Source organism: Mustela nigripes, chromosome 3 (assembly GCF_022355385.1).
Source record: "Mustela nigripes isolate SB6536 chromosome 3, MUSNIG.SB6536, whole genome shotgun sequence".
NCBI classification, from domain to species: domain Eukaryota; kingdom Metazoa; phylum Chordata; class Mammalia; order Carnivora; family Mustelidae; genus Mustela; species Mustela nigripes.
The window spans coordinates 9,949,603-9,971,866 of record NC_081559.1 but is presented as its reverse complement, the minus strand read 5'-3'; the positions used below and the strand labels follow the sequence as shown (position 1 = coordinate 9,971,866).

Here is a 22,264-nt window from a genome sequence, read left to right as displayed (position 1 = left end):
TTAACTTCATCACACCTCTCCTCCTTGACACTGGGCATGCCCTAATGGTCACCTTCAGTGAATACAATGTGGTAGAAATGGTGCTGTGTGATTTATGTGGCGAAGTCATAAAGGTGACCTGGCATTATCCTGGATGGCTATCTCAAGGAACACCGATGCAGAGGCCCTCTGTAGATCTTGCAGTTAAGTTCTCAGCCAGCACTGACTCCTGGCCCTGGGCGAGAACAAATCGAATGATTCCAACCCCTGGGGTTCAAATCATCCCAAGTGACACCGAGTAGAACAGAGACGGGTACCCTCCGGTGGAACCTTACCTAAATTGCAGATAGCTGAACAAAATGAATGGGCTCCACTCTTTAAACGGGGAGGTTTGGGGGCAATTTGTTACGCAGCAATTGAAACTGAGCAGTCTCTCAGCCCCGGTTTCCCTTCTACTGGAGAGAATATCAGTCTCTAAGACAGTTTTGAGAACTAAATGAGTGGACACAGTATGTGGCATGCAGAAGACAGGGTAAGAGCTAACTATTAAAGATGGGACCAGAAAATAGATCATGAGGGGAAAAGCTATCTGAGAGGCAAGCAGGAATTTAAATAAAGAGTGAGATGAGTTAAAGAAGAAATTCTTTGAAATGAAAAATGTGGTCAAATATTGAGCAGCAAGACTGACAATATAGAATATGGAATTTTTTTTGTAAAGGAAAGTCACAAGAAAACCTCCCCGAATTCAAAGTGCAGAAAAATAGCGTGATTACAGAAAACATGAGGGAAAGATATGACAATGATGAGGCCAAATGCTGTTCCTAAAGAGACTAAAACAGTGACACGAAGCAATATGTCCCTACATGCACGGGCATGCGCACACACACACGCTGGAAAATGCAGAAAGAAAACTTTTATACGCTAAAAAGATACCTAACTCTTCAACTCACTATTTCCCAACTAAAAATAAAATTGAATTATCTAAAAATATACAGAAGTGAAATCTTGAACATCAAGGGAAAAAAGAAACAGCAGACAGACAGGCAGGGGTAAGTTTACTTATAAATGAAAATAAATACATAAAGCTTCCTTGAAATTATTATTAACTTAGAGATACTGTTGTGTATTTTTAAGGGCTTTATTGGGGCATAATGTCATACAGTAAGTTCCACATATTTGCAGCATACAATTAGTTACACTTTGATGTATAACATGGGAAGCCATCACCACAATCAAGATAATGAGCACAGACAGCCTCCCTGAAAGTTGTCTTCTGCCACTTGGAGCCCCGACATCTCCCACTTTCCCCAGGCAAACACTGATCTGTCATGATTCATTAGTTTGCATTTCCAAACATTTATATTGTTAGAAACACGGTATGTGCTTTTTGTTGGACCTCTTTTACTCATTATAATCGTTCTGAGATTTGGTAGTTTGTATCTTCCAAGGAAGTTGTAGAATTTATGGGCCTAAAGTTTTCGTATTCCCCTCTTTTCTAATACACATATTAACTGCTCTAAATTTCCTCCTCTGAATGACACTAGTGTTATTCGAAGAATTTTGATGATGTGTCACTTAACGTTTAAACTACCTTCTGAGTTCCTTTTTGATTTCCTCTTTGACTAATGAATTATTTAGAAGTACTTCATTTAGTTTTTGAATATTTGGAGATTTTTCAAACGTCTTTCTATTATTGATTGCTAATGTAATTCCTTCATAGTCAGAGAACACATTTTGTATAATTTTAATCCTTTTAAATTTATTGAGGTTGGCTTTATGACCCAGAACATGGTTTCTCTTGATTAATGTTCCTGTACACTCGAAAAACCATGTATGTTACTCTTGTTGAGGGCAGTGTTGTAGAAATATCAGTTATGTCAGGGTGGTTGATGATATTATTTAAATCTCTTAGATCATATTTATTTTCTCTTTGATCAATCAACTGCTTAGGAAGGTGTATTGAAGACTCAGACGATAATCATATGATTGTGTATTTCTTCTGACAATTCTATCAGTTTTTGCTTCATGCATTTTGAAGCACTGATTTTCGATGCATAAGCATTTAGAATTATAACATCTTCTTGATGAAGTGATTCCTTAATCACTACGAAAGGACCCTCTTGATCCCTGGCACCATTCATTGCTCTGAAATGTACTTCATCGGATATGAATACAGCCATTTCAGTTTTCTTTTTTTTTTTAAAGATTTTATTTATTTATTTGACAGAGATCACAAGTAGGCAGAGAGGCAGGCAGAGAGAGAGGAGGAAGCAGGCTCCCCACGGAGCAGAGATCCCGATGTGGGGCTCGATCCCAGGACCTGGGATCATGACCTGAGCTGAAGGCAGAGGCCTTAACCCACTGAGCCACCCAGACGCCCCTCAGTTTTCTTTTGATCCATGTTTGCATGATGTATCTTTCCCATCTGTTTACTTTTAAACTGTTTGTATCATTCTATTTGAGGTGTACTTTCCATAGACAGCGTACTGTTTAGTTTCTTATTCAATCTGACAATTTTATTTATACAATTACATTTAATGTGATTACTGACATGCTTAGCCTTTAAGACAAACATCTTGCTATCTGTTTTTTTTCCCCCATCTCTTCTTTATTCCTTTTTTTTTTTTTTCTATTTCTGCCTTCTTGTGGTATCAGACTATTTCAGACATAGTACTGGAGTCTTTCTCTTCTACCAATTTGGTGCTATTCTTATCATACATTTTCCTTGTATATCTATTCCGATTTCCTTATTACCTTGTTCTTTTTGTTTAGACAGTCATTTAACTCTGTGGGATTTAAGTAATATACTTTTTAATCTATTTACCTCTATTGTTGCTATTCCTAGTGTTCTTTATTCCTTTGTGTAGATCCATATCTTCGTCTGACATCATTTCCTCCAGTCTAGAGGAATTCTATTGAGAATTTAGTCACACTGCTCCATAATGGTGCTGCCTCAGCATCCACTTTGTGTGGCCAGGAGGCCTGTGGAGGCCTTGAACCGACACTAGCCCCCTTCTTGAATGCATGCTCTAGATAACAGCGCAGAGTCGTAAGTAAATACAATTTCCCGATATAAATTCCCCAACCCCCCCTTGTGATAAACAGTCTCTCCCCATCTGAGAGCCTTCTCCTTGAGTGCCCTATAGATAAGACCCCCACAAAGTTTATGAAAACCCCACTTTTGAACTGGCCAACCCAGCCTCAGCCCAAGAACACCAAAGCTCTCCACCTCAGACCCAAAATAAATGTATGTGCCCTCAGTTCCCCACTTTCCTTCTGCCTGTGCCCTGCCTCTACCACGCCATGGTCCCATACTAAAGTGTGCCACATACATTTTTGGAAGTTATGAATAACAAACTTCTCTACTTCAATTCCCTTGTGGCCTTCTGTGGAATCATCCAGCACCTTGGGACTTGACTTAATAAATGATCATTTAACAAAGTCAGAACTTCCTTTAACATTTCTTCTACTGCAACTGTGCTGGTGATGACGTCTTTCATCTTTTGAAATTCTTTATATCGCGTTTAGTTTTAAATGGCATTTTCACTGGGCATAGAATTCTAGAATTAAGTTTTTGCCTCTCTTTCAGTTAAATTTGCTCCATTGTCCATTTAGGTTATGCTAAATAATGTGCTTTCTAGTTTTCTATGTACTACATATACATGTCTTATCTCACTATCTACTTTTAAGATTTTCTCAGTACCACTACTTTTGAATAATTTTATTATAATATGTCTTGGTTGTTTACTTCATGTTTCTGGTCCTTGGGATTTTTTGAAGGTTCTTAGATCTGTGGCTTTATTTTTTTCATTCAAAGTAAGAGTTTTCTCAGTCATTATTTTTTCAAGTATCTTTTTCCCCATCCCTATCTATTTCATATGTATCAGATTTCTTGGAGTTATTTCACTATTCACTGGTGCTCGGCTCATTATGTAAACTCTCCTTTCTATGTTTCTTTTTTTTAAGTAATTCTTTCACTGATAGTTTACGTAATATAGAATTCACCCTCTTAAACTACACAGTAGTTTTTAGTACAGTCACAAAGCTGTGCAACCATCATCAATATCTAATTCCAGAACATCTCATCACCCCAAAAGAAAACACATACCCATCAGCGGTCCCTTCCCATCCCACCTCCTCCTAGCCCCTGAAAACCACGAGGATACTTTCTGTCTCCACAGATTTGCATCTTATGGACATTTCCTAGAAATGGAATCACACAACATGTGGCCTCCCTACCTGGTTTCCTTAACTTAGAATGATGTTTTCAAGGTTCATTCATGTTGTAACATGTCTCCGTACTTCATTTCTTTTTATTGTTGAATAACCCGTTTTGTGGATATACTATCTTATCATTTCATCTGTTGATGGACACTTGGATTGTTTGACTTTTTGACTATTTGACTTTTTGACTATTCTGAATAATGCTGCTATGAGCATTTGTGGACATGTATTTTCATTTTTATTGGGGATATGCCTAGAAGTGGAATTGCTGGTCACATAGTAACTCTATGTTTAATCTTTTGGTAAAGTGCCAGGTTCTTTACCAAAGCAGCTGGACCATTTTACATTACACTAATAGTGTATGATGGTTCTAATTTCTCTACTTCCTCACTAGCACTTGTTGCTACCTGTCTTTTTCTATTATAGCTATCCTGGTGGGTAAGAAGTGGTATCTCATAGTGGTTTCAATTTAAATTTTTCTGATGATAAATGATGTTGAGTATCCTTCCATTTGCTTATTTCCCACTTGTATATCTTCTCTGAAGAAATGTTTATTCAGATTCTTTGTCCATTTTTAAAATTGGGTAGTCTTTTTATGATATTGTAGTGATTCTTTATGTATCCTGGATGCCAGTCCTTTATCATACATACAAGTTGTGAACTCATCCTACAGATTGTCTTTTCACTTTCTTGATGGTGTCATTTGAAGTACAAAAGTTTTGAATTTTGATGAAGTTCAGTCTTATTCTTCCTTTGTTACTTGTGTTTTGGTGTCATATCTAAAATTCATAGCCTTAACCCAGGATCAAAACTTTTCTCCTATATTTTCTTCTAAAGGTTTTATAGTTATATATACATATATATATGTGTGTGTGTAAATATGTATATATCTCACTAAATATATATATATATATTTAAAATTTTTTTCATTCCCTAATGAATCTACCAGAATACCAGAATCAGAGTAAACATCATACATAATGTTGAAATACTGCAAAATTCCTCTGAGGTTGGGAAGGAGAAAGGATGTTTACTAACATCATTTCTATTGAATATTATACTGAAGGTTTTAACCAGTTCTACAAATCAAGAAAAGCAGATAAAAAACATAAGTAAAATGCATACAGATCGGAAGAAAAAAGATAAAACTGCCATTATTTGTATATGACATAATCTGTACCTATAAAGTCCAAAATAATAAATAGACAATTCAGATCAACAAATAGTTTAGCAAGTTCACTTGATAGTCCACATGATCATTACAAAACAATCTATTATATTTTTATATATAATTTGGAAACTTAAGTTTGAAAGCATTGCTATTTCTAATAGCATGAAAAATGTCAAATACCTAGGAATAGATATACAGAAAGATTTGTAAGAACTTTATAGAGAAATCTATAAAAATGTATTAAGAGAAATTAAATACAACCTGAATAAATAGAATAATACGCCATGCAGATGGATTGGAATACTCAATAATGTGAATTATGTCCAAACTCCCCAAAATGATATATCCATTCAGTGTAATACCAATAAAAGTTCCAGAAGGTATCTCATACAAATGGACATATGGAAATGCAAAGAGGAAATGTTGAAGAAGAAAAGTGGGGAGGCCTATTCTCTATGATACAAAAACATTACAAAGCTATCATAATTAGAACAGCACAGTAATGTTTCCAGGACAGACACCGACCAACAGAACCAAACAGAGATTCCAGAAATAGACACACATACATGGGTGCTTCCTTTTTTCCAAGGATGGCATTACAGAAGAATGGATAAAGGACAGTGTACAGTAAATAAGCTGGGTCACCTGATTATCCACGTTTAGAACAAATGACATTAGACATCTAACTTAATCTATACACAAAAAAGCAAAGCTAAGAGGATTATAGATTTAAATGTGAAAAGTAATTTAGGAGAATATTTTCATGAGCGTAGATGGACAAAATTCTCTTAACACTACTCATAATGGAAAAAATCATAATTTGGATTAAATGAGGGATCTGCATGTCAAAAGACATTGGTAATATATATGAAAAACACAGGGTTAAGATTCTTATTAAGTAAATACTTCTTAAAAATAATAATGAAAAGATTAAAAGTTACCACCCCACTCAAAAATGATCAGGAAACTCATATCTATATGAGATTATCCATAGTCAATGAACATACTAATATGTGTTCACTCTCACTAGAGAGTAGACATAAAAAGAAATAAAATTTTTTAATCTAGCAGATTGGCAAACATATACATAACAATAATTAAATTTAGTATTAGTCAAGATTTGAGCATTCCCACAAATTCTTATTGGGAATTGAAATTGGATACCTTTTTTGGAAGCTATTTTGTAATGCATCTCAAAATCCTTAAAATATCTATGTATCCTTTGACCCAATAATTCTACTTCTAGAAATTTATCCCAAAGAATAAAATCGAACCACTTTGAACAAATGGATTTCATCACTGCAATGCTTACATACAAGAAATTGGGAGAGAAATCAGGAGATTGGCTAAATATGTTATGATAATCCACACAATAAGACACTAACACTAATGTGAATCAAGAATCTCCACCTAAGACATCTACAGAGTCAGGAGGTGACATAAATGAGAGAAGAAGCCCTTTGGCAAATTGGGTAGTGCATGCCCCTCTTGGAGAAGGTGGTTTCAATTAATTGATGACAAATAAAATGTGGAGAGATATGGAAGGGTATCTATTGTCATCAGAATACCTAATCGTTTAGAAGGGGAAATTAAACTTTGATGTGAAATTTCCGGATTTTTGAAAATTGCCTATTATTTAAAATTTTTTGAAAAAGATTCAGTGACCAAATAAAACACATTATTAGCATACTAGATTCAGTTCAAAGGCTGAGAGCCCCAATGTACGTATATATTTATTGACAGAAAGTGATTCATGATGTATTGTCTTTATTGTGTAAAAAGATTATTACAAAAACACTTTATATAATGTAATCTCACTTTTCTTAAAAATTAAAGCATATTTAGATGTATGTATAATCAAAGCATGTTCAGTGTCTTAAGGGGTATAAATCTAAATGTTAATGGGGGTGATTGTTTTACAGATCTGTTTTTGCGTGTTTAATATTGATCTTTAGCATTTTACTATCAAAGAATACAATAACGGCCTTTTCATTTTTGGTTATAAGGGAAAGAGTTAGTACTTTAGTTTAAAATTATGAGAATTAAACTGAAAATCAAAACCACTGAACCAATACTCTTGCACATAAAATCAGACAAACCAGAATCCAAAGTCGATTCTTCCGTTTACTCTATCAGTGGCTCTGTCAGCGATGATGTCTACCATCTGTGCTTCAAAACTAATGAAAATTAATTGGCAATGTAAAAACTAATAAACAAAAACAGAAATAATATCTACCATTATCTTCCTAGTACTGTTGAAAGACAAGTGGACAGAAGGAGGATTTTTCTACTGCGGTACAAATCTGGAAAGAAGACAGACACTGGCAGGATGTAATAATATAAAAAGTTTTGTTTGTTTTTATTATTCTATCCAGAGGCAAGACCATTCTCGAAATCTAACACTCATCCCACCCAACCCCTCACTCCCTGACTATCAATCATACCCAACACAGTGGAGTACAGAATGGCAGATAACCCATGGCCAGAAGTAGCATTACATGAGGTGGAACCCATATCATGTTCTCAAGAATACTTGTGTTTTGTTTTATTCTGTTTTTCAAACTCTATTTAAACTAAAAACAAAAACAGTTCAAGAGCATTTGGGCAAGTTCCTAAGTGTGAGTGGAACTTCAAGGCAAGTAGAATGAACCAGAGAAGCCACTTTTAAGGATTGGCTTTGACCCTCAAGTAGTGAAATTAATAATATTCTTTGAGTGTTTTCACTCTTCATCTTCTCTTCTCACCTCTCTGTACCACTAGGAAAGGCCAGGACTTCTCTGAATAGAATTCAGGGAGGTGAAGAGGTCCAAAGGTGAAACCAACCAATTGACTGATGTAAAATGGGTTTTGTTTCAGTCTCTATCATCCGCTTTTCATCATAAGGAGTTTAGACACTTGCATTCTACTATTCCTTTTACTGCGCAGGTTAAGTGTAATGGAGGATAAAGAAATTTTTTCAGGCAATTGTAGTACCATTGGAAACCTACCTTAAAATGAGCTCATGAACCTCCCCCAGGTGCCCAGTTTGAAACCCAAGGAGAAATTTCCAAGGACCATATTTGGTCCATGGAAATATCATACCTTTGAGATATTTTTAATACAATATCATTATATTTCATTATTTTCATTTTTTCTTTCAATGAATTCACAATAAAGGAAAACAATGAAAGTGTTGTTTCATATCTTTACTTTCAGTAATGTGCAACATGAACATAATAGTGTTAAGAAGTCAGAAATAACTTAACACAGTAGCTACAGAAGATGCTTATATTTGCAAAATGTCAACAATTATCTTCCCTAGGTTCCCCCAAAACTGGTGTATTTGTTAATCAAATTAATTAAGAAGCTTTTCAAAATAAAAGCAATGTTTTAAATAAATATATTTTCATAACCATAGAACATTTAGTTCTTCTGGAGGTAACAAACATACTACACTCAAGTACTTTATGAATATATTAGGGTAAAAATTATCTGGATGCAATTATAAATATACCCTAATTAGTTTGCTTCTTTTGTCTGTATGTTTTTGTTCGTGTATTAAAATTGTATCATACTTATAATCAGTTAGTTCTTAAATCATCACAAAGATGTTACCTGGCCCACAGAATTTATATGAGCTCAACATGATAATGTGGTATTGTTTGAACAATGTCTTTCAGTTTAAATTTAGTACAATAAATTATATTTAATCAAAGACAAGACCTCCTAGGTGCTCATGTCCATTATAGAAAATGAATGCTAGATTCCAGTTTGGAAGAATGAGACCTTCCAACAAATCTCAACCTTGAAATTTTATAACTGAAAATAATGTCACATTAAAATCCCAATTACAACAGAGCTCTCACTGTGTTTCAGAGTTCCACATAGGTGGATATAAATTCATTTATGATCAGCTTTTCCATTGAAATCAACAACTACCACAAACTTTCTAAAAATTGATTTGATTTAATGAATACTTTAAAGAGTTTCTAACTGAAGAAGTTATTTTGCTGACATCAGAAATTCTGATCACTTGTTTATCTTTCTCACTTTTATCTCTATTGCAATTCTTGGGAATTTTTCTAATCTATATTTAATCTACCAAAACATCTATGCATTGGTAAATTTGGCTTCGTTTGATAATAACCTATGTTAAGATCTCTAAATTGAATGACAAAGTAAAGTAAACACAGTAACCGGTTATAATAAGTGCTCTTTAGAATTTCAGATGAATAAATTTGTCCCAAAATGATAAGATAATGACCTACTGAATGAATAATGCAACATAGACTAGATTTTCATAGGATCTCAATGTCTCTCTTTTCCTTTCTCTGTCACGTTCTGGTTCTTCCTTTCTTTCTTTTGTTCTCTCTCCCTCTCTCTCTCTCTCTGTCTCTGTTTCTCTCTCTCTCACACACACACACACATACATACACGCTCCCACCCACATCCACACATGGGTATGTACACATCTTAGAACTTTAAACACCGCTACTAAAGGTCTTAACTTAGATAAATTAACTACATTAAAATACTGACATTGTGAACATATCTATGTCTAACACCCCACAGAGGGCATCTTCTTGTGAACTTCTAAAAAGCTTAAAGAAAGAAAACCAGAAAGAAACAGCAGAGCGCTGGGGCGAAGGCTGGGTGGGCGTGTGGGCCCTGCCCGCGGTCACAGCTTCCCATTCTCCTCGCTGCTCTCCTTCTCCTCGATGGCTTCCAGGCTGCGTCTGCTCTTGGCTTCTGCACCACTGCTGGGTGCTTTACTAAGTCCACAGGACAGGCACGCCAGCTGGATCTGCTTCATGTTTTCTACAGCTTCATTCTTGGCATTCTTCAACAGATCTCCTTGGCCCTACAAACAAGGACAAATGTATACCAAAGGAGAAAGTTATGGACCAGGCGTAACCTGAGTGACATTACTTGATATATTAGTGCTACTCCTCAGTGAGGAAATGGACTTGGAACCTCAGAGCCTGGGAATACCCCCGGGCTTTTTTCTAGCACTGTTCAGGGTCTTGCTCTTTAAGCCAGGGACCTCGGCCTGGGCCTTCCTTCCCAATCAGGTCAGTGGTTGCCAGTAGCCTCTTGAGATTCTTGCAGTGAGGAATAACCTGGGGCGGGGGCTACTCTGCATTATGAGGATGATGCACCATCCCCATGGTCTGAGGCTTTGAAACTGCTGCAACTCCTGTCCCACCCAGGCCAAGCATTCCTAGGCTTGGGAGACAACAAGGAAAGAAGCTCCTCTTTAAAGAAGTGAAAATTAAATCAGCCCCTCAATGTACAAGAGCTTACAAAGCAAAACATCTTCTGTAGAGTAAATCACACTCCATTATGCTTAGTAATCTGGGTTTTTATATATTGGGTTATCCTTGCAACCTGCCTTTTAATAAATTATTAGTTACCCACATTCCTTCTCTCTTTTCCATCACCCTAAAGACAATGTTTCCATCTGGGTGATGGGGGGGGGGGGGCGGAGCCTTAGCATGTCGATCAAACCAAAAAGCAAATGAGGATCATAGGAAACCATCCGCTGTCAGGAACATCAGCACTTGAGAAAGACTTTCTCTCCTTTTTTTTTTTTTTTTTTTTTTTAATTTCTTATTTTACTTCTTTGTTAATAATGATCAGGTGTATAAGCTGATGCTGCCGCAGGCACCCGACAGACCAAGTGTGGAGAAGCCGGAACCTACTCCCGCAGGGCACAGGCCAAAGAGGAAATGGTCCTTCCTCTCTCCCCTCTCCGTTCTCACGGCAGTGGTTCGGTGACCCCGCATGGCAGGGGACAGTGGGAGGATGTGGAGTTGACACTGATGGCTGGAGAGGTGCTCCACAAAGCACAGACTTGGCAAAAGGAGAAGTCACCTATTTTGTCCAATGTGCTCCATGAGACGCTGTTTAATTTGAGGAGTGGTTTTTCTTCAGGATGTCTGATGAAACATGTTAAAAAATGCCACAGCACATCCCATTCCTCAAAATCTACACAAGCACTTGCCAGTCTTACCTATGTAATAACAACAAAATCCTTCTAATAACAGGATTTAACTGAATGGGATGCACAAGGATGGCTTTGCCTAATGTGTTTGTGAAAGTGGACTTACCCCAATCATTTCAGTCATGGAATGGGGTTTTATAAGCAGACGTGGAGGTTTTATAGTCTAGCCTTCTTGTGAGGAGAAAAGAGGCAGAACCTGAGGAGGTTTAGTGACAGACCCAAAGTCACAGCTGGGAAATGACTGACCTGGATCAACACCTCTGTCCAGTGTCCTATTTCCCACACCACTAAAGACTAGAAAATGAACACTGTCCCATAGAGATGGATTTTCTAAGGGAAAAATATTCACTATGCCAGCAGAATCTGGGGAGACAGCTCTGAACAGTGATGAGCACCCTTGGGGCAGTGAAAAACAAAGTCACATCCACTCTGAAAAATGCAATTCTCAAATAGTAATAATAATACATATAAAGTGCTTACTCTGTACAGGCACTCTTTTTTGTGCTTTACATATGTTCATTCATTCAATTGTCAGAGAAACCCTACAAAGATAGACACTTTTCTTATTCTTGGTTTCTTGATGGAAACAACAACAACAACAACAACAACAACTAAGGCCCAGAGCAGTGCCCTTTCCCAGAGTCATGCAACAGCTATGTGGTCGAGAAGGGGTTTCAATAAAGTCCAGCAGTTGGCTCTAGTTACCCACTGTATGATACAGTGTCTCTTTAAGGAAAATCGTGCAATTTCTCCAAAGCACGTTAGAGCCTCCCATTCATTGTCTCATGTATTCACCCATGAAAACAATGCAGATGTAAAGAAAATCACTGCTTTTGTGGCAAGTCTGACAGATCAGGTGCACCAAGGACATGCTGGCAGGGACAAAAGTCAAGCTATCTTAGTTCTGCCCTTAGCTCCAACAATTTCTCCCTGAGCCACAGGCTCTTCTGTAAACACGAAAATAGTCTGCCTTCTTCACAGTGCTAAAGATTAAAGAAAATATGTTGAAGAGTTGTCTGTAATTTAGATAATCACAAGTAAACTATGCTATAAGATGATGTAAAAAGCGGGTATCACAGTCTGCTACTATAATGAATTACCTTGGTACTGTACACATGTTAATATATAAATTTTACTAATCTGTTTAAAATGAGTCTGCAAGAGTCTGTTTTACAGAGATAGGCATATTGCTGCTGGTTTTACAAAGTGAAAGATTCCTTTAAAAACCAAACTCTATTAATAAAAAGATCAGATCCGCACTCCTTTTCAGTGTTACTTTTAAGAGATCGTTTTCTTTTTGGTTTTTAAAGTTTCATTAAGCATTTTAAAATTGCAACAACAGCAAAATTGGCATCTCCCCTCACTGCAAGAGAAGAGTGAAGGATGCAAAAATATCAGCTTGATGCTGCTAATGCCTAGTGCTCTCCCTTCCCTTGTTCCGAGGCAGGTTATGGAATCTATGTAATTAATCAGCCAGAAGGCCGTCTCATCAGTTCCAAGAGGTGGCATCCAGGCCTGCATGCCAGACTGTGCTAGTTCTGGTACACAGAAGTCCCTCTCTCCAGAAAACAATGGGAGAAAACAATTGGGAGAAAACACTTTGTGCCAGTGCACGAAAACACAACTACATCATCTCCTGATAACCAGGAGACAACGCGTCCTGGCTGAATCACAGAGGCAGAAAAGAAATAGAAAGAGAAACCCAATTGTTAACTAATAGAAGAAGACAAAATGAGAGACTAATTCTACATGTAAATTTTTACTTTTTATGTTGAAATATTTATGTAAAAAATTTTTTTCTGTTCTTTAAAGAAGGAAGAATTAAGGTCATCTTTCTGTTCTGTGGCTCAAGGATATCAGAACACGGAAAGGCACATACCAGGCAAAACTGTAAAAAGAGTGAAGTTTATTGTTAACCACCCCCATCCTGACATTCATTTTTAGTGCTTTTTCCCATTTTATGCACAGCAATTACTCCTGGCCAATAAGCATCCATCTCTCTACTCTGTTACGCTCCTTCTCAAACTCTTAACAAGCCAGCCTATACAGGATCTCCTCTCTTTCAAACACCTTTGTCCTATGTATCATTTCTTATAAGATGTATTGGGCATTCAGATCCTCTGATCAATTTAAAGGGATCAGTGTGCTATGTGTATTTAACGAGTACCGTAACAGGTGTTTCTGAAGGACCCCAGGTCAGAACTATAATATAGCCTATAAGTTTTGTTTTTTTTTTTAAGATTTTTTATTTTATTTATTTGACAGAGAGAGATCACAAGTAGGCAGAGAGGCAGGCAGAGAGAGAGGAGGAAGCAGGCTCCCTGCCGAGCAGAGAGCCCTATGTGGGACTCGATCCCAGGACCTGAGATCATGACCCGAGCCGAAGGCAGCGGCTTAACCCACTGAGCCACCCAGGCGCCCTAGCCTATAAGTTTTAACATTCTTTTTATAACCAGCTTATGCTAACTAAGAAACTGTGGCCAGCTGACCATAGATAAGGGAGTCAGCAAGCAGCATAACAGGATAACGAATAGCAAAAATCTGTGTTTAACCCAGCTGTTTCTGGCTTCTGTATAATAATGCTTCTAATGCTTTGCTAAGAGATGAAAAATTGCTTACACCCTCGCTCGCTGTGTAATCAAATAAAGTTATACCCTTCCCTTGTTAAGAATTTCCCCTACTCCTAAGTCTCCCGTACTAAGGCCGGAGACATGCGGTTCAGCACGTACTTGATGAGGGGATCCTCTCCCGTACCAAGGCCGGAGACAGGCGGTTCAGCACGTACCCTCTACTGTACACTATCTGAACGGTGACTGGCCAGAATGTAGGTCTTCCAAAGCCAATCCGCTAACACCAAGTATGCCTTTTTCAAATGTTTAAATTGTCAGCCAATCAGATCCATCCCATCCAAAACTTGTTTGTACCTGTCTATAAAAATCCTGCACCACCCCAGCCTGGTGTGCTCAGCTAGCAGGAGCTGCTGACCACCTGCAGGTGCTACTGACCACCCGCAGGCACCTGCGTAACAATAAAGAACCTCTTGCTGCTTGCATCCTGTGGCAGTGTTGAATTCTTGGGTAAGGGGATCCGCGAGTCTTTCATTTCCAAAGAAATATGCTCAAAAAATTTCTTCAAGTAGAGGTCTTGGGAGAGAAGAAGGAGATAGAGAATTTTACGTGGTGTTACATAAATCAAAACGCTTCTCAGATACGAAAATATCTCTGGGATTGTTATGGCCCGGAATGTAAAATTGGTGTACAATGTGATCATTGAACGTTCAACTTGAAAGAAATGTCAAGCTGCTGCCAATGTTTTGATATTCTAGCAATCTCGTGGCATTTTGTAGTTTCCCTCCTCTGATGTTAGGGATGCTTCGGGGGGGGTAAGGGGGGGATGAGGACTGCTTTAACCTAAAGAAAAGCAGAAATAGTAGAGAGCATCTCAGGCAGACTGATGCTGATGGGACAGCAGAACTATCAAGTCTCAAGGGCAATGGCCACCAATTCAGCCTCCACAATTACCTGGTTTCCAAAATTAAGAGTTCATGGAAATCCTTGCATATCTAAGGAGTAACTCCTGGTATCATAGAAAACCATAGAGAGATCACTATAGGGATTTTGAATCTAAGAATTAGAATGAATTTTTAAAGAGGTTAAGCAGTCATAACCAAATCCTTACAACTATATTAAATTGAGATTAAAACACATTATACTGTCATTTGCAAATATCTTCTCCCATTCCGTGGATTGCCTCTTTGTTCCGTTGACTCTTTCCTTTCTGTGCAGAAGCTTTTGATTTTGATGAAGTCCCAAAAGTTCATTTTCTCTTTTGTTTCCTTTGCCTTTAGAGACATATCTTGAAAGAAGTTGCTGTGGCTGATATCGAAGAGGTTACTGCCTATGTTCTCCTCTAGGATTCTGAAGGATTCCTGTCTCACGTTGAGGTCTTTTATCCATTTTGAGTTTATCTTTGTGTACGGTATAAGAGAATGGTCAAGTTTCATTCTTCTACACATAATTGTCCAATTTTCCCAGCACCATTCATTGAAGAGACTGTCTTTTTTCCACTGTATATTTTTTCCTGTTCTGTCAAAGATTATTTGACCATAGAATTGAGGGTCCATATCTGGGCTTTCTACCCTTTTCCACTGGTCTATGTGTCTGTTTTTATGCCAGTACCATGCTGTCTTGGTGATCACAGCTTTGTAGTGAAGCTTGAAATCAGGTAACATGATGCCCCCAGTTTTATTTTTGTTTTTCAATATTTCCTTAGTGATTCAGGGTCTCTTCTGATTCCATACAAATTTTGGGATTATTTGCTCCAGCTCTTTGAAAAATACCGGTGGAATTTTGATCGGAATGGCATTAAAAGTATAGATTGCTCTAGGCAGTATAGACATTTTAGCAATGTTTATTCTTCCGATCCAAGAGCATGGAATAGTCTTCCATCTTTTTGTGTCTTCTTCAATTTCTTTCATGAGTGTTCTGTAGTTCCTCGAGTGCAGATTCTTTACCTCTTTGGTTAGGTTTATTCCCAGGTATCTTATGGTTCTTGGTGCTATAGTAAATGGAATCGATTCTCTAATTTCCCTTTCTGTATTTTCATTGTTAGTGTATAAGAAAGTCACTGATTTCTGTACATTGACTTTGTATCCTACCATGTTACTGAATTGCTATATGAGTTCTAGTAGTTTGGGGGTGGAGTGTTTTGGGTTTTCCAAATAAAGAATCATGTCACCTGCGAAGAGAGAAAGTTTGACTTCTTCATTGCCAATTTGGATACATTTTATTTCTCTTTGTTGTCTGATTGCTGTTGCTAGGACTTCTAATACTATGTTGAACAAGAGTGGTGAGAGTGGGCATCCTTGTCATGTTCTGATCTCAACGGGAAGGCTGCAAGCTTTTTCCCATTGAGGATGATATTTGCTGTCGATCTTTCATAGATAGATTTTATGAAGTTCAGGAATGTTCCCTCTATCCCTATACTTTGAAGTGTTTTAATCAGGAATGTATGCTGGATTTCGTCAAATGCTTTTTCTGCATCAATTGAGAGGACCATGTGGTTCTTCTCTCTTTTATTATTAATTTGTTCTATCATAGTGATTGATTTCCGAATGTTGAACCATCCTTGTAGCCCAGGAATGAATCCCACCTGGTCGTGGTGAATAACCCAGGATCTATAAAGAACTCCTCAAACTCAACACACACAAAACAGATAATCATATTTTTAAAAATGGGCAGAAGATATGAACAGACACTTCTCCAATGAAGACATACAAATGGCTATCAGACACATGAAAAAATGTTCATCATCACTAGCCATCAGGGAGATTCAAATTAAAACCACATTGAGATACCACCTTACACCAGTTAGAATGGCCAAAATTAGCAAGACAGGAAACAACATGTGTTGGAGGGGATGTGGAGAAAGGGGAACCCTCCTACACTGTTGGTGGGAATGCAAGTTGGTACAGCCACTTTGGAAAACAGTGCGGAGATTCCTCACAAAATAAAAAATAGAACTTCCCTATGACCCTGCAATTACACTACTGGGTATTTACCCCAAAGATACAGATGTAGTGAAAAGAAGGGCCATCTGTACCCCGATGTTTATAGCAGTAATGGCCACAGTTGCCAAACTGTGGAAAGAACCAAGATGCCCTTCAACAGATGAATGGATAAGAAAGATGTGGTCCATATACACTATGAATTATTTGGGGGGGCAAGGGGGTGGGAGGTTGGGGGAACCAGGTGGTGGGTATTAGGGAGGGCACAGATTGCATGGAGCACTGGGTGTGGTGCAAAAACAATGAATACTGTTACAGTGAAAAGAAATAAAAAGTTAAAAACAAAACAAAAAAACAATCCAGTAGCAACAGGGCTGGCAACAGATACCATTAGTGATAGGTAATAGCAAATTCATCCACAAAACCTGTTACACTGAGATACACTTTTGACCGGAGTTTAAAAAGAAGTACTGGGGCACTCAGCTGTCTCAGTCAGTGCAGTATCCAACTCTTGATGTCAGAGTTGTGAGTTTGAGCCCCATGCTGGGTGCAGAGATTACTTAAAAATAAAATCTTTAAGGGGTGCCTGGGTGGCTCAGTCAGTTAACCATCTGAGTTCAGCTCAGGTCATGATCCCAAAGTCCTGGGATCACTCCTCACGTCTATGTCAGGATCCCTGCTCAGTGGGAAGTCTGCTTTTCCCTGTGTCTCCCCTCCCCCATCCCGATTCATCATTTCTCTCTCTCTCCTTCTCTCAAATAAATAAATAAAATCTTTTTTTTTTAAGTATAGAATTCAATATCTCTAAATCCCATTTGTTACCCCCATTATATGTTGTTCTGAGCTACCTATGTATGAACTGAGATACACCCACAAACTTCCTTTGATTTAGGAACAATGGAGATCTCCTTCAGTTATCAACAAGGACTTAGGTCTTCATTTTTCTTTTATTTCTATCTGCTCATCAAGCATGTTTACTAAACATATTCCATATACCAGACATTATCAATAACTTTTGGTTCTCAATCCTATCAAAACCAACACCCTTTATTTTTTTCTTTTTAAATACTTTCTTTATTTGAGAGAGAGAGAGAGAGAGATAGCAAGAGCAGGGGGCAGAGATATGGAGAAGCAGGCTCTCCACTGATCAGGGAGTCCAATGCAGGGCTCGATCCAAGGACCCTGGGATCATGACCTGAGCCAAAGGCAGATGCTCAGGTGCCTCAAAACCAAAGCCCATTCAAGCAAATATTTTGTAAGCCTCCCTTTACTATCCTAAAATGAAATATAAGCTGGTTAAATATATTAAAAATTGGGGCACCTGGGTGGCTCAGTGGGTTAAGCTGCTGCCTTCGGCTCAGGTCATGATCTCAGGTCCTGGGATCGAGTCCCGCATCGGGCTCTCTGCTCAGCAGGGAGCCTGCTTCCTGCTCTCTCTCTCTCTGCCTACTTGTGATCTCTCTCTGCCAAATAAATAAATAAAATCTTTTAAAAAAATATATTAAAAATTAAGTAAATATAGTATCCTAACACTACTGTTAACGAGAAAAAAAGAATGGTCATTTAAAACAAAATAATATGTACTACAATACGTAAATGCCCAGGGAGGCACACAAGAAACCATAACGAAGCAGGCAGAGGCCTGTACTTATTTAATATGAATTCATTTAAATTCAAAAGAGAAATAAAGAGATCAGATGCCAACCACACTCACAAAGAATATAGGAAAACGACAGTGCAAATGTACCAGATAGACACTCCCATAAAAACAAACAACGGCAACAGTCCAAACTTATTTGCATATAATAAATGAAGAAAGGAAATAACCTTAATTAAAGGAGGGATAGCATGCCAAGACAAGTACAGACTCTCACCAGGGAGAGAAAGTGTGATAATCCCACAAGTGAGAAAATAAACACTACCCATGCACCCCACCAAAGCTGCCAAGTCTTCAAAGGTATCTCAAATGATATTTTTCTTGTGATTGATAATATCAGCTTCAACTTCACAGGACACTGTGGGATGCCCACCATTGATTGTGAAAAAGAATAAAGTATCAAGTTAAAACCAGTATCTTACTTCCAGTTTGTTCCAATACCACTTACTGTATAGCAATCCTACAATCAATTTGACAGAATGCCCAGAGTGAATAAATTATTCAATAATTTAAAAACAATATCTTTATTCATTTAGACATGCTTCTCAGTAACTGTTTTCCTCATGTACTGGACCTTTCACATAACTTCTTGTAAAAACAATTAATTAATACCATCTACTAAAGTACTCCAGGTTTTTGCTTATTAACATATAATGTATTACTTGTTTCAGGGGTACAGGTCTGTGAATCATCAGTCGTACACATTTCACAGTGCTCACCACAGCACATACCCTCCCCAGTGTCCATCACCCAGCCACCTTATCCCTCCCCTCCCCCTTCCCCCTAGCAACCCTCAGTTTGTTTCCTGATATTAAGAGTCTCTTATGGTTTGTCTCCCTCTCTGGTTTCACCTCGATTCATTTTTCCCTCCCTTCCCCTATGACCTCTGTCTTGTTTCTCAAATCCCTCATATCAGTGAGATCATATGATGATTGTCTTTCTCTGATTGACTTACTTTGCTCAGCATAATACCCTCTAGTTCCAGCCACGTCATTGCAAATGGCAAGGTTTCATTTCTTTTCATGGCTTCATAGTATTCCATTGTATGTATATACAACTTTATTGTCCATTCACCTGCTGGTGGACATCTAGGCTCTTTCCATAGTTTGGCTACTGTGAACACTGCTGATATAAACATTCAGGTTCATGTGCCCCTTTGGATCACTACATTTGTATCTTTGGGATAAATACCCAGTAGTGTAATTGCTGGGTTGTAGGGTAGCTCTATTTTCAAGTTTTTGAAATACTGTTTTCCAGAGTGACTGCTTCAGCTTGCACTCCCACCAACAGTGTAAGAATGTTCCCCTTTTTCCACATCCTCGCCAACACCTGTCACTTCCTGACTGGTTAATTTTAGCCATTTTTGACTGGTGTGAGGTGGTATCTCACTGAGGTTTTGATCTGTATTTTGTATTTCCCTGACGCCAAGTGATGTTGAGTACTTTTTCATGTGTCTGTTGGCCATTTGGATGTCTTCTCTGCAGAAATGTCTGTTCATGTCTTCTGCTCATTTCAATTCTTGATTGCATTATTTGTTCTTTGGGTGTTGAGTTTGATAAGTTCTTTATAGATTTTGGATACTAGCCCTTTATCTGATAAGCATTTGCAAATATCTTTTCCAGTTCTTTCATTGTCTTTTGGTTTTGCTGACTGTTTCCCTTGCTGTACAAATCTTTTTATCTTGACGAAGTCCCAGTAGTTCATTTTTGTCCTTGTTTCCCTTGCCTTTGGCAATGTTCTAGTAAGAAGTTGCTGCAGCTAAGGTCAAAGAGGTTGTTGCTCGTGTTCTTCTCAAAGATTTTGATGGATCCCTGTCTCACATTGAGGTCTTTCATCCATTTTGAGTCTGTTTTTGTGTGTGGTATAAGAAAATGGTCCGGTTTCATTCTTCTGCATGTGGCTGTCCAATTTGCCCAACACCACTTGTTGAAGAGACTGTCTTTTCTCCACTAACCATTTGTTTCTGCTTTGTCAAAGATTAGTTGACCGTAGAGTTGAGGGTCCATTTCTAGGCTCTCTATTCTGTTCCATTGATCTATATGTCTGTTTTTGTACCAATACCATACTGTCTTGATGATTACGGCTTTGTAACAGAGCTTGAAGTCTGGAATTAGGATACCACCAACTTTGGTTTTCTTTTTCAACACTCTTCTGGCTACTCGGGATCTTCTCTGCATCCATATAAATTTTAGGATTATTTGTTCCATTTCTTTGAAAAAAGTTGCTGGTATTTTGATAGGGATTGCATTAAACGTGCAGATTGCTCAAGGTGTCATAGATTTTTCAAAATATTTGTTCTTCCAATCCATAAGCATGGAACATTTTTCAATTTCTTTGTGTCTTCCTCAATCTCTTTCATGAGTACTTTATAGTTTTCTGAGTACAAATTCTTCGCCTCTTTGGTTAGGTTTATTCTTAGGTATCTTATGGTTTGGGGTGCATTGTAAATAGGATTGACTCCTTAATTTCTATTTCTTCTGTCTTATTGTTAGTATATAGAAATTCAACTGGTTTCTGGGCATTGATTTTATATCCTGCCACTTTAATGAATTCCTGTATGAGTTCTAGCACTTTTGGACTGGAGTCTTCTGGATTTTCAACATATAGTATCATATCATCTGCAAAGAGGGATAGTTTGGCTTCTTTGCTGATTCAGATGCTTCTTGTTTCTTTTTGTTGTCTGATTGCTGAGGCTAGGACTTCTAGTACTATGTTGAATAGCAGTGAACATGGCAGTGAACATCCCTGCCATGTTCCTGACCTTAGGGGAAAAGCTCTCAGTTTTTCCCCATTGAGAATGATATTCACTGTTTTCATAGATGGCTTTGATGATATTGACCTATGTATCTTCTATCCTTACACTGTGAAGAGTTTTGATCAAGAAAGGATGATGTACTTTGTCAAAGGCTTTTTCAACGTCTATTGGGAGTATCATATGGTTCTTGTTCTTTCTTCAATTAATGTACTTTATCACATTGATGGATTTGCAGATGTTGAACCAAACTTGCAGCCCAGGAATAAATCCCACTTGATCGTGGTGAATAATTCTTTTAATGTACTGTTGGAGCCTACTGGCTAGTATTTTTGCATCCATGTTCATCAAGGATATTGGTCTGTAATTCTCCTTTTTGATGGAGTCTTTGTCTGGTTTTGGGATCAAGGTAATGCTGGCCTCATAAAATGAGTTTGGAAATTTTCCTTCCATTTCTATTTTTTTTTAAAGTTTCAGGAGAATAGGTATTAATTCTTCTTTAAATGTTTGGTAGACTTCTCCTGGGAAGGCATTTGGCCCTGGGCTCTTGTTTGTTGGGAGATTTTGGATGGCTGCTTCAATTTCCTTACTGATTGTGGGTCCGTCAGGTTTTCTATTTCTTCCTGGTTCAGTTTTGGTAGTTTATATGTCTCTAGCAATGCATCCATTTCTTCCAGATTGTCAAATTTGCTGGCATATAGTGGCTCATAATATATTCTTACAATTGTTTGTATTTCTTTGGTGTTGGTTGTGAGCTCTCCTCTTTTATTCATAATTTTATTAATTTGGGTCCTTTCTATTTTCTTTTGGATAAGACTGGCCAAGGGTTTATCAATATTATTAATTCTTTCAAAGAACTAGCTCCTAGTTTCGTTGATCTGTTGTTCTGCTCCTTTGGTTTCTATTTCATTGATTTCTGCTCAAGTCTTTTTTTTTTTAAGATTTTATTTATTTATTTGACAGAGAGAGATTACAAGTAGGCAGAGAGAGAG

General features: G+C 37.7%; 1 protein-coding gene across 3 annotated transcripts in view; it reads right to left on the bottom strand.

The window, feature by feature from the left end:
• Positions 1–22,264, bottom strand: part of PLCL1 (phospholipase C like 1 (inactive)) — a 355,288-nt gene that overhangs the window by 2,628 nt on the left and 330,396 nt on the right. For 2 of the 3 annotated variants that reach the window (XM_059393135.1, XM_059393136.1), the window contains exon 6: positions 8,545–10,214. The exons of the other annotated variant lie outside the window; for it this stretch is intronic. In XM_059393135.1, the coding sequence (XP_059249118.1) occupies positions 10,032–10,214 (183 nt within the window). In that variant the 3' untranslated portion in view covers positions 8,545–10,031. Of the gene's footprint in view, positions 1–8,544; positions 10,215–22,264 lie in introns of those variants that run through there. 3 annotated transcript variants of the gene reach the window in all.